This window comes from Cebus imitator, unplaced genomic scaffold (assembly GCF_001604975.1).
Source record: "Cebus imitator isolate Cc_AM_T3 unplaced genomic scaffold, Cebus_imitator-1.0 Scaffold410, whole genome shotgun sequence".
Classification (NCBI taxonomy): Eukaryota; Metazoa; Chordata; class Mammalia; order Primates; family Cebidae; genus Cebus; species Cebus imitator.
This window is the reverse complement of record NW_016107725.1, coordinates 1537401-1554831: the sequence shown is the minus strand read 5'-3', so window position 1 is coordinate 1554831 and position 17431 is coordinate 1537401. Positions and strand designations below refer to the sequence as shown.

The window sequence follows — 17431 nt, the reverse complement described above, 5'->3', positions numbered from 1 at the left end:
TAATAAAGAAAAACACCTATAAAAATAACAGTGGTTGAAAGAAAAGGGCATGAGGGAACTTTCTGGGGCAAAGGGAACATTCTAGTTCTTTACAGGGGTTTTGGTTACTATACAGGCATACATAATTGTTGAAACTTCAGCCAATGCACCCTTAAGATTTGTGCACTTCATTGTACGTACATTTTATACGAAAAGAAAATCTTGGGTTAGTGATATGTATGATAAAGTATTTGGAGGAAGTGTACAGATGTCTGCAATTTACTCTGAAGTGAATAAAAAAATAAGAAAGTTTGATGAATACATGGATAGATATGTAATAAAGCAAACAAAGTAAAATATTAATGGAGAATCCAGATGCTAGGTATATTCATGTTCACTGTAAAATTCTTTTCACTTTGCTGTATATTTGAAAACTTAAATAATAAAGTATTAGGGAAGAGAGATTAACAATTCATAAAAACATCCACACTTGCAATCCAAACTTAAACACTACTGACATCTTCATGCACATCATTTTCTGTCATTTTTGTTCCCAAGAATGCATAATTTTATATCACTATAATCTCACACAGATTTATTTCATATTTTTCACTCAATATTATATCATAGTTTTGTTATGAAAAGTCTTCATTATTTAATTTTCTAAGTGGAGGTATTATTTATGTGAAGGAAAACTTACGCTTTCTAGTTTAGAGTCCTGTGAGTTTTGACAAATGCATGCAGTCATGTAACCACCACCAAAACCAGAATGTGGAACAATTATGTCATTTCGGAAACCGTCTCTGTGCCCCTTTGAGTCAACTGCCCGCCTCATATCCAGCTCTTGCCAACCACTCATCTGTCTTCCAGAATGTCATTAAGCTGGAATCACACAGTCGAGTATGTAGCCTTCCCACTGACTGGCTTCTTCCACCCACGCACAACGCATTTGAGATTCATCTGTGTCCTTGTATGTACTGGTAGTTCGTTCTTTTTTGCTGATGAGTAGTATTCCGTTGTAAGAATGTATATTAACGTAATTTTAATGTTTGTAGAAATGCATGGTATATCATAGCATGTTTATGTATTCTGCTATTTGGATATTGAAGATGTTTTGCTTTTTCATTATTGTAAGTGCCATCATAGTGAACATCTTTAAGTATAATGATCGTCATCGATCATTAAGGTAGATTCCTGGGAAGGGATTTACTAAGTTGAACGTTACAAATATTTTCACTGCCCTTCATGCATTTTTAATCATTAAAATGTTTTCCTTTGTATTTCTTTATATGGTTTGTAAGAAGCTTGGCTTCAAACTCCACTGGTGTTCATAATCCTCTTTTCTTCCTCTTTTTCTTAATATTGCCGCCATAGACCTGACCTGAAGTTTCAGTGTACTCAGCAAGCTTTTCAAGTTAGAAATCATGGAGACCAGTCAGGAAACTTCCCTCTTCTTGGCGAAGATCTTGGAGGAACTGGACAGCAAGCAAAATACCGTTTCTTATCAGGACCTGTGCAAATCTCTGTGTGCGCGGTTCGATCTGTCGCAGCTTGCCAAACTGAGAAGTGTGCTCTTCTACACGGCCTGTCTCGATCCCAATTTTCCAGCCACGCTCTTCAAAGACAAGATGAAATGCACTGTGAATAACCAGCAATCAAAGAAAATTATGGTGGCAGCAGATATAGTGACAATATTCAACCTGATCCAAATGAATGGCGGGGCCGCCAAGGAGAAGCTGCCCACGGGCCGCCAGAAGGTGCGCAAGAAGGAGGCATCCTTTGACTCACGCAGGTCGGACACAGAGGTCTGCAATGCAGCCGAGTGTGAGCCCCTGAACTGCGAGCTGAGTGAGAGGTCTTTCAGTCGGGGCCACCCCACCAGGCAGTCGTCCAAGGGCCGGAAGATAGACTGCAAGGACTGCTTGCAGTTTGTCCCTGCCTCTGAGCCTAACTTCCTGTTGGGGGTTAGCAAAGAGGTGAAACACCGTGCTGCTTCCCTGGACAGGCTGCAGGCGCTGGCCCCTTACTCTGTGACCAGCCCTCAGCCCTGTGAGATGCAGAGGACCTACTTCCCCATGAACATTGAAAACGAGTCCATTTCAGACCAGGACTCCCTGCCCATCAACCAGGGCATCAAGGAGACCTTCATTTCCAATGAGGAGCCATTTGTGGTCCAGTCCTGTGTCCAGAAAAGGAATATCTTTAAAGAGGATTTTCACAATTTGATGGCAGTGTCCCCTAGTATGGTTGGCCCCATCAGCAAAGCAGAGAATGAGCACAGGGAACCCCAGAGTCGAAAGGAACCCCACAAGCCACCCTTCTTTAACCACAGCTTTGAAATGCCCTATAACAGCCAGTACCTGAACCCGGTGTATTCCCCTGTTCCTGACAAGAGGCGAGCAAAGCATGAAAGCTTAGATGACCTTCAAGCCTCTACGTACTTCGGGCCCACTCCCGTGATGGGGACCCAGGAAACCAGGCGCTGTCCAGGGAGGCCCAGCAAGCAGGCTCCATGGCCAGCCAAAAGCTGGAGCCTGAACACGGAGGAAGTTCCTGACTTTGAACGGTCCTTTTTCAATAGAAATCCCTCCGAGGAGAAGCTGCGCTATCCAAATGCCAGTAGCCAGACTCCCAATTTCCCAGCCCCAGACAGGCACCCGACTTACCTCGTGCCAAATGATCAGCAGCCAATTCTCCCCATTGCTTATGCAGCAAAACCAAACGGGCTCAAATCTAAAGAGATCTCCTCCCCTGTTGACCTGGAGAAGCATGAACCAGTCAAAAAGTTTAAAGACAAGAGCATTAACTGCACCAGTGGGCAGCTCAGCTCAGATACCAGCAGCGTGGGCACCCAGACCGAGCATGTGCTGGAGCCCAAGAAGTGCAAAGACCTATGCACCTCCGGTCAGGCCAAGTACAGTGACAGGCACGCCATGAAGCACTCAGATGACGACTCGGAAGTTGTCAGTGACGACATCAGTGACATTTTCCGATTTCTTGACGACATGAGCATCAGTGGCTCCACGGGAGTGATACAGTCATCCTGCTACAACAGCACAGGGTCTTTGTCTCAGCTCCATAAGTCAGACTGCGACAGCTCCCCCGAGCACAACTTAACCAAAATTGCCAGTGGGGTCCCCAACAGCAAGAGCGACAAGAGCAGCCGGCCTGAGAACACCCACCACTCGGAAGAAGAGCTGAAGACCAGTGTGTGCAAACTGGTGCTCAGGATTGGTGAAATCGAACGGAAGCTGGAATCCCTGTCGGGCGTCCGTGAAGAGATCTCCCAGGTCTTGGGCAAACTAAATAAATTAGACCAGAAAATGCAGCAGCCTGAGAAGGTGAATGTGCAGATAGACCTGAACTCCTTGACGAGCGAGGCTCCGTCTGACGACAGTGCCTCTCCCAGAATGTTCCGTGCACACAGTAGCTCCCACGGACCCAAACTGGAGACCAGCCCTGATTGGTGCTGCTCCGATGCCAGCGGGAGCAACAGCGAAAGCCTGCGGGTCAAGGCCTTAAAAAAAAGCCTCTTCACCAGGCCGTCCTCTAGGTCCCTAACGGAGGAGAACAGTGCCACGGAGTCCAAAATTGCCAGCATCTCCAACTCGCCCAGGGACTGGCGTACCATCACTTACACCAACCGCATGGGTCTCAATGAGGAGGAGATAAAAGACCCGGGCCCAGGAGATAATAAAGACTGGCATCGGAAATCTAAAGAGGTAATTTAAATTTAAGTTCACATCATCGGGCACCGGCTTCATCATAGCCCTGGTGTATTTCAAAGCCTTGAACACTGCACTAAACAGGCAAGAGGCCTCTGTGTGCCAGTGTTCCTTCCAAGTTTGGCAGGCTTTTCACACTGGAATGGAGAGGACAGCACAGGCAGGTTGTGTGTGCCGCCAGGTTGTGGCCCCTCCGCTAGGAGGGGCACCTGCTGTGATGTCGCCAACAGCGGAGTGCAGGGTTGGGATACATTGGACAGGTGGTGTGAGGACAGATTTCATAGAATGGGAAATGTGTCAGAGCAGGCAAGCATCACCAAGGATATCTTCCTGTCCTTTCTGAAATAGCAGGATGCAGGCCAGGTAAATGAGGGAAAACACTGAAAAGGGTGATTGTGGATACATCCCTTTCGTGGACTTCATTGCACATGGGATGTTCCTTTTTAAGTATGAGGGGTGGTTTTTTTTTTTATTATAAAATAAATTGATGATTAGGAAGGAAAGAAGATAAATAGGATCATGAGGTCAGGGGTTCGACACCAGCCTGGCTATTATGATGAAACACTATCTCTATTAAAAATATAAAAAATTAGCCTGGCGTGGTGGTAGCCACGTGTAGTCCCAGCTACTTGGGAGGCTGAGCTAGAGCATCGCTTGAACCTGGGAGGCAGAGGTTGCAGTGAGCCGAGATCACACCATTGCACTCCAGCCTGGGTGACAGAGCGAGGCTCCGTCTCAAAAAAATAAAAAAGATAAATAAGAAAATCATTCATAGTTCCAACACAGAAAGACAGCAACTCTTGATCTGGTGTCTTTCTTTCCCATTTAGTTTTTTTCTGTGCACTGTCTGTTGGAGGCTCTTTCATGTGAGCTCAGTGCTTTTGCATGTGTATGGCAGGCTTCACCTCGTCAGTCCTGGAATCAGGGTGCACACGTACACTCGAATCTTTTCTTTCTCTCACCCCCTGCAGTTGAGATGATTTGTTTCTGTGGGACCTGTGACTGATCCTGTTCATTCTAACTGGGCTACAGTGACCCCTTTCTGGCCAAGGTGATACAACTTCAGTGTGTTGCTTGTGTGCATTCCAGGTCCTGCTTCTAAAAGGTCAATGGACAGACGAGGCCCTGCTCCTGAGGTCTCCGAGGAGTGTGTTGTCAGAGAGAGAGACAAAGGTGTGGGCTACAGACGCTCAAAGCCAGGGAGGAGGCTGAGATCCTCAAACGGTGCTGAGAAGGAAAAGCTTGGAAAGCTGGGTTCTAAGGAAGTTTTCAGGGTCCAAAGTGCGGGAGGCGGGGTAAAAGAAGCCAATTTATTTTCCGATTTTAAAGAAACCTCGGGTGTCTGCTGGTTACCTCTCTGCCCTTCTGGAGCAGCCTACGGCATGTGGCGTTGGGGAGCTCCGGAGTCTGGTGTGTGCCACGAAGCTGGGCACAGGACGTCCAGACCCAGTCCTCTTCTCACATTCTATTGTCACTGTCTCAGCTGCCAGCGTCTTGCCAGGTTTCTGGTGCTTTGGGTTTCAGATGTCATTGAAAAGTGGCCATTCAGAGAACTCAGATGGTTAGGTGCTTCTGTAGAAATACCAGGTTACGCTGCGTTAGCCATGCCCCACATCTATCCAACGAGGAAGCTTCACAAAGCCAGCAGGAATGAGCAGTCACAGCTTGAATCAGATCCACTCGACGTGCCTGAATCAAAGTTGCTGATGCTGGGCGTGTGCCCCCTTTATTTTGTGCCCTTCTGCAACCTCATTTCTGCTTCCTGGCTTGTGGCTCTCACCAGCTTTGGGGTGGTGATTCCCATGGCAGTGACCAGACCCCGCCTGCCTTTGAAGCTTCGGTCGCACATGTGAAACTGCTGAAGGCCAGCTTCCCCTAAATGTCTTGCCTACATGTCAAAATCGACAATTCCCAAAGCAGGCTTTTCTGTTCCTTTAAAATCGGCGTTCCCTCTCACTGTTTCCATTCTGGGAGGGTGAGGATGGGGGTCAGCATCTTAGCAATCCTCCGAATTGAAGAAGCCCCTCTGGTCCCCCTCTTCGGCCCGCTTTGCCCAGCGTAGCTGCCAGGCCCTGCGAATGTACCTTTCATCCTGTCTCTTGCAACTCTGCCTTCTTTTCCGTTCACACCTCTACCCTGAGTCAAGGCTTTTCCGCTACCTGGGATGCTTGAGCACGTTCTCCGCAGTCTCCACCTCCCGCCTCATCTCACAGACTGCTGTGGCTTTCACTTTCCAGAAATGCCACTCCGTGGTTGTTCAGGGCCCAGTTCCCCACTCTTCTCTGACTCTTCTTTGCCTCAGTAAAGAGTTGCAAACGTCTTAGCCAGGCCTTCATGACCCTGTGAATTTCATGTACTTTTCCTCAACTAGAAGGCTGTGGTATAACTTGACTCACTGGACTCTGCTCTACCTCGATGAGTCTTCCTGTCTTTCCTCAAAATAGCCAGGCTCATGCATCTGGTCACCCATTCAGTAAACATTCATTGAGCACCGAGGACGGCCAGGCCCTATTCCACTGTCAAATTTTCTTCTCCTGAATCCTCCATCAAGACTGCCTGGTCCACCTCCCCTGTACTGATCTAAGTCCTGTGTTCCTTCCCCTCGAGGCCCCTTACGTCATAAGTCTCTGTAAGCTTTCCTAGGGCTTATTGCTGTTCTTTGATCTGCAGCCTTTAGTCCTGTTCATTCAGACTTTGTGATGCAAGCTTCTATTGAAAACACATATTGCGTATATATATTGACTGCCCAGTGAGAACACAAACTCAGTGATAGGAACAGGCATGGGCAGCTATGAAACTTTCTGTCTTAGAAGTGGAAACAGTTTCAAATCCTGGCTCTACCATTTACCAGCTGTGTGACATTGGGTTAGTCTCTTAACCTCTGTGACCTGAGTTTCCACATCCATGCTAGTGATAATCATAGTTACAACCTCAGAATTTTAATGAGAAGATGCAATGAAGACAATGCATGTTTAGCGCTGAGTAGCGCGGTGGACACACAGTCAGCCCTTGGTTAATTGCAGTTGTGCCTGCCGTGGCTGCCGTCATAGTCATCATTACTGCCTTTGCCCTTCACCCAGCTTGGTGCAGACCTTGCACGCAATAGGAGCGTTCTGAGTGTTGGGTGGTGGTGATGAGCAGAATAGACAAAACCAGTGACGTCTCTTAGAAGATACTTGGCTTTGATGACTTAGAAAATAAGAGGAAAACTCATTTCCTTGTGTGGATTTATCCTGTGTTCTCTGTGTCACTGTCAGTGCTCTAGATGGTCGGGAATAGCCAAATGTTATGCTCTATTTGGGTAAGAGCCAATGGGTTGGATTTGCTGGTAGGTGGGGACATGCTTCCAGTCCTTATGTAAGCGTATGATCCACACACTCACACACATATACCATGTGTGCTTTAGCCCCCATGCAAGTGTATGATCCACATGCACACTCGCACATACACCATGTGTGCTTCCAGATCCTATGCAAGTATATGATCCACATACACATACACACATGTGCCACATGTGCTTCTAGTCCCTACGCAAGCATATGAGCCACACACTCACACATACACACACCACGTGTGCTTCTAGTATTCATGTGAGCATATGAGCCACACACTCACACATACACACACACCACGTGTGCTTCTAGTCCCTATGCAAGCATATGAGCCACACACTCACACATGTACACACACCACGTGTGCTTCTAGTCCCTATGTGAGCATATGAGCCACACACTCACACATATACACACACCACGTGTGCTTCTAGTCCCTACGTGAGCATATGAGCCACACACACACTCACACACACACACCCCATGTGTGCTTCTAGTCCCTACACGAGCATATGAGCCACACACACACACACACACACCACGTGTGCTTCTAGTCCCTACGCGAGCATATGAGCCACACACTCACACACACACACCACGTGTGCTTCTAGTCCCTACGCGAGCATATGAGCCACACACTCACACACACACACCACGTGTGCTTCTAGTCCCTATGCGAGCATATGAGCCACACACTCACACACACACACACCACGTGTGCTTCTAGTCCCTATGCGAGCATATGAGCCACACACACACACACACACACCACGTGTGCTTCTAGTCCCTATGCGAGCATATGAGCCACACACTCACACACACACACCACGTGTGCTTCTAGTCCCTACTTGAGCATATGAGCCACACACACACACACACACACACACACACACACCACGTGTGCTTCTAGTCCCTATGCGAGCATATGAGCCACACACACACACACACACACAACGTGTGCTTCTAGTCCCTACACGAGCATATGAGCCACACACTCACACACACACACCACGTGTGCTTCTAGTCCCTACGTGAGCATATGAGCCACACACACACACACACACACACNATACACACACACACACACACCACGTGTGCTTCTAGTCCCTACGTGAGCATATGAGCCACACACACACACACACACACCACGTGTGCTTCTAGTCCCTACGCGAGCATATGAGCCACACACACACACACACACACACCCCACGTGTGCTTCTAGTCCCTACGCGAGCATATGAGCCACACACACACACACACACACGTGTGCTTCTAGTCCCTATGCGAGCATACGAGCCACACTCACGCACACACGCCCCATGTGCCCACCACATTCTTGCACATCAACTCTCATCTCATCACACTTAAACATTCTCCTTCTCTTCTTCCTGGACACACACATTGACTGATAATATTCTCTTTTCCTTTTTCTCTTGCCATTACTGAGATACACAACTTATTTACTCTCTGTTACTTAGACATGGCTTCCTATCATTGGCCTCTGACCCTTCGATGACTATTCACAGAGTGTCTTCTACTTGATGGTATTATTTTGCTGGAGAGGGGGATCAAAAGGCGAACAAAACAATCCCTTGCCTTCAAGGAACTCATACTTCAGCAGAGGAGCCAGAGGGGCAAACAAGCAATTACAATTCAAAGGCACAAGTGCTGGCTGAAAGGTGTGGACACAGTCCTAAGAGTCACAGAAAGGAGCACTCACCCAGTCTTACAACAGGTGTACTGAGAGCAGAAACTCTCGGCTTGCATTTCAAGGACAGAGAGTATAAATTATCGCCACCTGTTTAGCCACCTTCCTGCGCCCGCACTCCTGCCCAGACCGCCCTCTTATCCTGAGGCCACATCCCCTCTGACACGGGTCCATCTGCTGCCTAGGAAAATCACTAGTGGCTCCCAACACATGCTTTCTGCATCGGCTTCTTCCTTCCAAAGAGGCAGTGTAGCATCAAGGTCTTCAGCAAGTTCCTTGAGGAAAGGACCCGGATCTTTTACTCATCCATACCCCCTGCAAAATGGTAAAAGAAAGAGGAGGCATTAATATCAGTAAACAAAGACTCTCTGAAGCCAGAGGATCAGTTTAAATCCTAGCTCCATCCTTTGCTAGCTGCACGCTCTGGGGCAGGTTACTGAGTCGGGGCTCCGTTTTCCTACCTGTACGATGGGGATTCATAATGGTAGTGATGTCGTAAAGATTACGTTAAATAACCTCTTCCTGGCACAGACATGTTAATTTATATTAGTGACATTATGATCATAAGCTTTTCCTAGAGTTTCCCCCAATGTGGGTATGCTTTCATACTTTCTATTTGCTTGGAGGTAACTGCACTTTGCTAGCTGGATTTCTGCAGGGCCTGTGACTGAAAGCTGCTGATTGCTCAGTTGCACTGTGAAATCCAAGGGCATCCGTGCCACGTGTCTGGACTTCTTTGTGCCCCTCTGCAGGCAGACAGGCAGTACGACATTCCCCCACAGCACCGACTTCCCAAGCAGCCCAAAGACGGCTTCCTGGTGGAGCAGGTGTTCAGCCCTCACCCCTACCCTGCATCCCTCAAAGCCCACATGAAGAGCAACCCCCTGTACACTGACATGCGGCTGACCGAGCTGGCCGAGGTGAAGCGAGGCCAACCTTCCTGGACCATTGAGGAGTATGCACGGAATGTGGGCGACAAGGGCAAGCTGACAGCCCTGGACCTGCAGGTGAGCCTCTCGCTGTCCCTGGGTGGGGGGAAGCCCACCTGTGCCCTGGCAAACGCAGGAATGGACATGGAAGGCTTAGATTACCCAGCCCACCCCACACCCTTCAACTCCCTGGGCCCCCAGCATAGAATTCAGAACTTTAATAAATCATAGAGCAGAAGAGACTTTTAACAAGGGGATTGTTGTTTTGCTTACGGTAAACATTTAGCAGTAGGAATGCTTGATTTATGTCTTTTTTTAATCGGCCATCTGATTTGCTAACGATGCATTTACGACTCTGTACCAAGTACAGATTCTAATATTTGCTCATAAGACCTGAGCCAAACTGTTTAATGAAATACAAGCTGATTTCTCCTTCCATATGTAGCACGTGGGATAAACATATTTGTGGGAGCCCAGCTATGGATTATGTTTCCATACGGAGCCGCCCCAGGTAAGAGCCATCCCCAGATGCTCTGGGAATGCAGTTGTGGCTGGAGGGCATGTTTCTTGTTCACCCACAGGCAGGGCTGGGTTTGGGCCACACTTTTATTTTGGTGGGCAGCTCTGCCTGGTTCCATTCACGCTGTGTCGATCTGTGTCTCCAGCTCACCGCGGGAGCAAAGGAAGTACCCCGTTCCCTGCTGTGCCCTTAGTTTTGTGGGCAGCGAGGCCATAGCACTGGGGTGCCAGTTCCATGCAGGCCCCAGAATGCCCATGCACTTGAAGCACAGTTGGTGAGAGCTGCCTGCGGAGATCGGTATGGCAAGGCTTCCCTGAAATGGCCTTGCTCTAAAACAGAGAGCCGTGGGAGGTGCAGTGAGGTGGAGGGAGAAGCCTACATTCTGGCAGCACTGCGTTTTCATCCAGGGCTCCTTCGCTGTGTGACCTCAGGCATTCACTGCATCTGATTGAGGCTCAGTCCCTCCACCTGTTAAATGGACCTAATAATATCGAGCTGTGCATCATTGTAAAATTGAAAATCATATATTTGAGGTACCTGGCATCAGGTAGGCACTGAAAAAGAAGGCCCATGGGGGCTGGTCGATGATGATGAAATCGATCAACTTTGCATAGCGCTTTTTAAAAGCAGTCTCTCAGTTGCAGGCACAGTGGCCTGTGAGGGAGGAATTGCTATGACCATCTTCAGTTTACAAATGAGGAAACTGAGGCCCCAGAAGGTCGATAATTTGCCCCAAGTCAGACAAGTCGAAATTCATACTGGACCGTCTGGCAATGAGTCTCATGCTCTTTCTCTTCTGCAACTTCCTTGCTATTTCGTTTTTCTATTAAGAGTTTAGTGGAGTTTTATGTTACAAAAAAAATAATTGCAATGACATTTGTTTATCTTGGGCCCTAAATGACAGCAATTATGGGGAGGGGCCACTCTGGCCAGACCCTGACAGTGAGGTTTGTGGGGGCATCAGGAGCAGCCCTGAGCCCCTCCTCACCCCTTTCACCTCATGCATGTGACATACCCACTTGCATTGCATACCCCGTGACCCTTCAGATCAATCCCTCTTCTGTCGACTTCCTGCTGGCAAAGAGGCTGGACAGGGATTTGATTCTCCCTCAGGTGGGTCCCGTGCAGCTCTGCCGTGGGTGTTTCCCCTCCACCTGTGGGAATTAGAATACCAAGGGCAGCTGGTGGGTCAGAAAGGACCTGGAGGTGTGAATGGCTCAACTGACGGAATAATCAATATCTCACCAGTATCACTGGATGACCTTGAAAGAGTCATTAATTCAGTGAGTCACAGACTGGGAAACATCTCTGCAAAGTTTGCAGGGACGGAGCTGGAAGATTTTGCCCCTATAGAGATGTGAACTTTTAGTGTACCAATATTTTTATGAGCATAAAGATAAAATTATAAAAATTAAAAATAGACACTTGGGTTACAGAGCTTTAGGTGACATTACTTAAAAATGCAAAGGAGAGAGAATCCTGTTGCATAAAATATGAGGAAGTAGAGTTCAATCGCCAAGTGAGGGTGTTTACAGCGAAACCAAGCCAACCTTGACAGCTTGGTGAAGGCAGCAGGGACCGCCTTTTTTGTTTTCATCTCTTTGCAGAGACTCGGGCACAGTCTTAGGGCAGGGTTGGCTTCTGGACGATCTTTTCAGAGTCCCGTTTTGCCGAGATACATCCGCCTTCAGTGGTGTCTGCTTGAGGGCGTAGGCAAAGGTGTAGGCTTGTTCTTCTTTCCAACATTGACCAGGACTAATTAGCAACTGCATACACTCCCCGCGCCCCTTGAAACCTCAGTACTACCTCTCTTCTACTTGGTGCCATCACAGCTTACAGTTATCGAAAAAACTAATTAAAAATGGTTTATTTCACACACTGAATCCCAGCCCATAATAAAATGTAGATAGCTATGAAAAGGAAGCCAATTTCCTTCTGTCTGAGCCAGAGGGAAGAAAGCACGAAATCTGATGTGTCACTTAACACACCGTTTGCCTTCTGGGCCGGCCCTGGGATGGCGGAGAAGAGCAGGTTGTTTGACCCAGAGAGTGCTGAGCCTGACTTCCGGGTGCCAGGGCAGGTCTCAGCCTCCACCAGCACCCAGGCTTTAGAGGCACATTGCCCCCTTCTGCAGACCAGTCCTCCAGCAAAACATGCCCATCTTGGGTCCATCTCTCCTTTCTCGAGTGCCTATGAAACTGCTGAAGGGTTTTCATGCCAAGGACAGCAGATTGGTCCCAACGGCCTGTGGCAGGCAGAGCTTTGGCGGCTCCAGCAGGAGGAGGAGGCGGTCTAGCAGTCAAGGCCGGGCAGCAGTGGACCTGCTTGGGGAAGCTCAGGGCAGAGGCTCCCCGGGCCCTAGCACAGGACGCTGTAGCAGGAGTTTCTTGCAAAGGCTGAAGGGTTGGACAGAGAACCCTGCACCATAAGGACTTTTCCCACATTCAGAGTGTCCTGGTTTCTATTTTGGGTGCCCTGAGTGTCCAAGACCACCTTCCACCCTTCCATAGAACTTGAAAAATTCAACAGCAGTCTAAACATGAAGCCTCGGTGAGGGAAGGGACCGGAAGATTTTCTGTGGTGCCTAGATCCCCTTCTCTTTCCATTGTGCAGTGTCGCATAGCACGTCCTAGAACAGGGGCTGGTGACCTTTCTCGCTAAAGGACCAGACAGTAAATCCCTCAGGCTTTGCGGGCCTTGAAATCTCTCATAACTGCTCAGCTCTGCCACTGTAGTGTGGAAGCAGGTATAGACAGTTTGGAAACAAATGGGCATGGTTCTGTTCCCATAAACCTTGATCTTTGGACACTGAGATTTGCATTTCATATAATGTTCACATGTCATAAAATCTTATTCTTTTGATTTCTTTTCAACCATTTAAAAATGAAAAAAAAATCACTTTTAGTTCAAGGGCTGTGCCAAGACAGGTGGCAGGTCAGATACGGCCCGCAGGTCGTGGTACGCGTACGCCTGTGCCGGACGATTGTGAGTAACAGGCAGATACTGAAGCCTGAGGGGTGCAGGGTCTGAGTCGTTAGTGTCCTGGCAGCAGGCACGTGGCATACTCCAAGGGATAACTGAGGAGGGGACTCTTTACAATAGCTGGTGAAGCACCCAGAGACCAGCACCAGCAGAAAGCTATTGCCACCCTTGAATCTGAAGGGCCAAGGGAAAGGGGCTGTTTCTGAAACCCACTGAGACCCATAGGTCTGACAGTGGGTGTCTAATAGGAGCCGGGCCCCTGCCAAACGACAGCCCCACTGGGAGGGAGCTGGGGGAATGAATACCTCAACCTCCCTTTCTCTTTGTCTTCATTGGCTGAACCCCTAGTGGTGCTTGAAGGCAGGGGAGCCCCCATGATGTATCCATGTAGATTATATTTTTAGTGGCACAGGGCAAGATTTAAAAAAAAACAGAGAATGAATCTAGAAGGTCAAGCAGAAAATTACTAGCATGCATTAGAATCATCACTGTTCTACCAATAAATGGTACAACCAAGTTTTTTAAAACTTTGAAGGGTTTTCTGAGCCTTTGTTTGTATATGTGTATGAATAATTTTTAATGTGCCTGTGTTTATGAGCATTAAACAATCTAAGAAAATCTTCAAAATGGATATTTTGTTTGCATTTCAAAGATTTAAATGACCTCACTTGGAATCGCAATGTGTTGCTGATTTTATGAGACCCTCATATTATTAAATGCTTGCCTTAAAATAAGAACACTGCCTTTCTTCACGGAAATAGATTATAACTGTCCACGTGGATTCATGGGCAGTACAGGTGAAATACGGTATTTCTCCTGATGACAGTTGATTAATCTTGGAGAGATCAGGAGACAAATGTCAGTTAGGGAAGCTGCCCCAAGTCTGGAACCACTGCCAACGCAGGTCTGGGGTGGGAACGGTCTGCCATGGGGTCAGCAGACCTTGACTTTGACCAGCATCATGACCTGCTCAGACAGATGGTTGAGGTTGAAATATTTTGTGTTTTGTTTGAACTGCTCATCTTAGAGGTGCCTTTGATTTTTTCAGTAGAAGCTTTATCTGAGAAAGAAGAACTGACTCAGAGTGCTATCATGGCCTTGTTTCAAGCAGATCTGTTCTTCGAGCCTGCTGGAAGAAAGCATTTTTCAGTGACTTTCCTCGTTTCCCTGGCAGCGGGGCCAGCCTGTTCTTGGTTGCATGCCCTTGAAGTTCAGAGTCTTGCTCGTCTCAGCCCCATTTTGCTTGCTTGCAGATAAAGACCCTTATGTTTCTCTGTGTCAAAACCAGCATGAGGGAGGGGTCCCTGCAATCTGATATGTGGGATGAGCCCGTGGTAGCCTGCCTCTGGCCCCGGGGCTGGTGGGGCAGTGCTGTACCACAGTTTAACTCCCAGCTACAGACAACGTAAGTGCTTCAGGAGTGATGCCTGTCAGGACGTCTTTGACCTGATTTCAGATATTCACCGTATTTCTAACGTCTTCTCTTCGCTTTTAGACACAAGAATCTTTAAACCCAAACAACTTAGAGTACTGGATGGAAGACATTTATACTCCAGGCTACGATTCATTACTAAAACGTAAAGAAGCCGAATTCAGACGAGCCAAGGTCTGCAAGATAGCTGCTCTGATCGCTGCGGCGGCATGCACGGTCATCCTCGTGATTGTCGTGCCCATCTGCACAATGAAATCATGAGCTGAGAATGCAACCTGCGTGCGGCGTACGACTACCAATGTCTTGTCTGTGTTTTAGAAGCTCGCAGCAGTGAGGCAACAGTCTGTTGAGATAGAGATGAAATCATGGAAGCTTTTTTGCAAATGTTGAATGAAGGTGGTTTTTAGAAAATACACATTCTAGTGAGAAATCTACGTACCTATTAGCTTTGACTCAATTACACTCGATGCATTTTTAGAAGTGCAATATCTTTTCCTACCAAAAGAATGTAATGGACTACCAGTAAATACAAATTGACTATCCCAGGCCAAAAAAAAAAAAAAGAGATTAATTGGGTTCTTTCCATTTTGATGATGTTTAATGGTGGGTAATAAGTTATGCAGAAGATATTTAATACATGCCTCTTTAGAAGAAACTAAGGGAAATAGCAACATAAGAAGAAAAGAGGGTGAGTTCTGTTTTCCGTAATGCTCTTAGACCATTGCTGGTGAAGTAACAGGGTGCGTGTCCCTAAAGGGTATTCCGTCTGTCGACTTTTATCAAGGGCTACTGACTTTCACTCTTGCCCTTTTGCCATCAACACAACAGAATGTCTGCATCACTGCAGATCTTCATGGAAACATTCTGGACCTTCTTCCTTGTGCCTGGGGTAACAAGGAGCTGGACTACCAACTCAGGCATGGAATGAAGTGTTCAGACTGCATGATGGCCAAGGTATTCAGGCCAGGAGACCTTCCCGTCCTTAGTCCAAAGTGTAGGGGAGCTGCTTGTTAATGATGTAAGGTCAGTCTTTGAAAATCATGGCCACTCCAAAGATCTCCTGTTCTTGCTTTTGGTGTATGGCTGTATTCCTTAATTTTCTATCTCCTGGTATACCAGAGGCTCTGCCTCTCATACATGAGTTGAAGAGTTTGGAACTTCTCCTTGTGCCTTGAAGAGTAGAGACAATGGCTAAACTTTGACATTCTATCTGTAAACCACGGTTTTCATGCACCACTAATGTCAGCCATTTTCAGTGGCTTTAAAATGATTTTGAAAGCTTGTTCAATAATATAATAATAATAATAAAGGCACTGGGGTTTTCTCAGTTACCACAACACCTACTCCAGAGTTTTGAATACTTATCAGCAGTGCAAAAAATATTATCTATTTAACCACTTATCTATATGTCTATCTGAATACCCGATTTCCATTTATTGTCTTCTCCGTTAAATAACTTGGGAGCAAGGTTTCTTTAGTGTAAAAGAAGCTGTTGTAATTTCACCCGAACTTGATCTGTCTCCACCTGCTGAATGGTGCTTTGACAATAATGGAACAGAAAGAATCCTTATCAACATCCAATTCTAATGTCTTGTCACAGGTTAAAGAAAAAAGGATTGACAGAAACTAGCTACCTTGCATTTTTTTGATAACAAGGTGGGATATAAATAGTTTTTGGTAGCAAGTGCAATCCCTCTGGATGATATAATAAATTTCTAAAAGACAGGTGTGAGAGCATTTCAATTTTTAAAGCAATAGGAGTCCAGCATCCATTCAAAAAAAATCCCAAATAATGCTTAGCTTGCTGTGTCTAATTCTGTTGTTCACCCTTAAGGAGTAGACAGTTAATTTTATGATGTGAACAAGTGAGAAATGAATGTTTTCATCTGTAGTGAACCTTTATATTTAAAGGTCTTCATGTTGTCCATTTGTATTATCACGCTTATGTAGGGATTTCCAATTTCAGTGACTGGAAACTTAAGCCTTAGTATGAAAAACTGAGGATTTATAATTGAAAATGAAATATATACATATATATATATATGTTATTGTCATCAGAATTATAGTCTTTGGTGCTCTGTTTTCAATTGGGCATATTACATGAGGTTGTTTCTTTCACTCCAAAGAGACTACTAGGTTACCACTCTGGGCATTGCCTTTCCACTGCACCCCTCAACCAGTAAGACTCTACACTGCATTCCAGTCCCACTGTTCTCCTCTTGATCACAGGTTAAGTGCCAGAGTATCAGAGATCAGTAGCTCCCAACCTCTTGCTCTGAATTTGCAGAAGAGTGGAGATAAACTTACCCAACGTAAGAAAAATCTAGTGAAATCCACCCCAACTCTTCCATTTGACAGGTGGGATCTTAGGGGCTGGACCGAACCAGTTTTGCCACTGCCCTTGGGTGAATCTATTCCTAATGAACCCCATGTGGGTATGTGCCTAGCTACCTAGGGAGGGCATGACTATAAGGCATACCTCAGCCTTGGAAATGAAAGGATTCTGTAGAATTTTCTTCCATGCTTTCCATAGCTGGAGAGGTAGTCAGAGGAATTCAGTCTTGCTCTAAGTCCAGAGTAGCTTTGAGTAGCTTTAAAATTCAACTCAACGTTGTTGTCACATAACAGAAACATCCAGGCTTGTTAATGATCCAGGAAATTAGACAATGGAAGCCAAAGCTAAGGTGGTTTTCTCCAGACCGGGGTCATGCTCAGCCTGATAATACCAGGTCTGATGTTGAGGTTATGAATCATTACCATGGCTTAGAGCTCTTGGATGCTTGGGGTCTTGAGAGCTATAGAAGGTGAAGTTCACAGCTGGAGC

At 46.7% G+C, this 17431-nt stretch overlaps 1 protein-coding gene across 2 annotated transcripts; it reads left to right on the top strand.

Annotated features, from left to right (window-relative positions):
* The first annotated feature begins 1345 nt into the window (after window positions 1–1345).
* Window positions 1346–15170, top strand: MINAR1 (membrane integral NOTCH2 associated receptor 1). 2 transcript variants are annotated; one of them, XR_005196970.1, is made up of 4 exons: window positions 1346–3701; window positions 9497–9751; window positions 10119–10184; window positions 14671–15170. XR_005196970.1 is itself a non-coding variant. In XM_017509208.2 (3 exons), the coding sequence occupies exons 1-3, from the start codon at window positions 1404–1406 to the stop codon at window positions 14866–14868; spliced, it is 2751 nt and encodes a 916-aa protein (XP_017364697.1). In that variant the 5' UTR covers window positions 1346–1403; the 3' UTR covers window positions 14869–15170. The 2 variants fall into 2 exon arrangements, 1 of the variants encoding a protein (XP_017364697.1); XM_017509208.2 differs by lacking the exon at window positions 10119–10184.
* Window positions 15171–17431: the final 2261 nt, after the last annotated feature.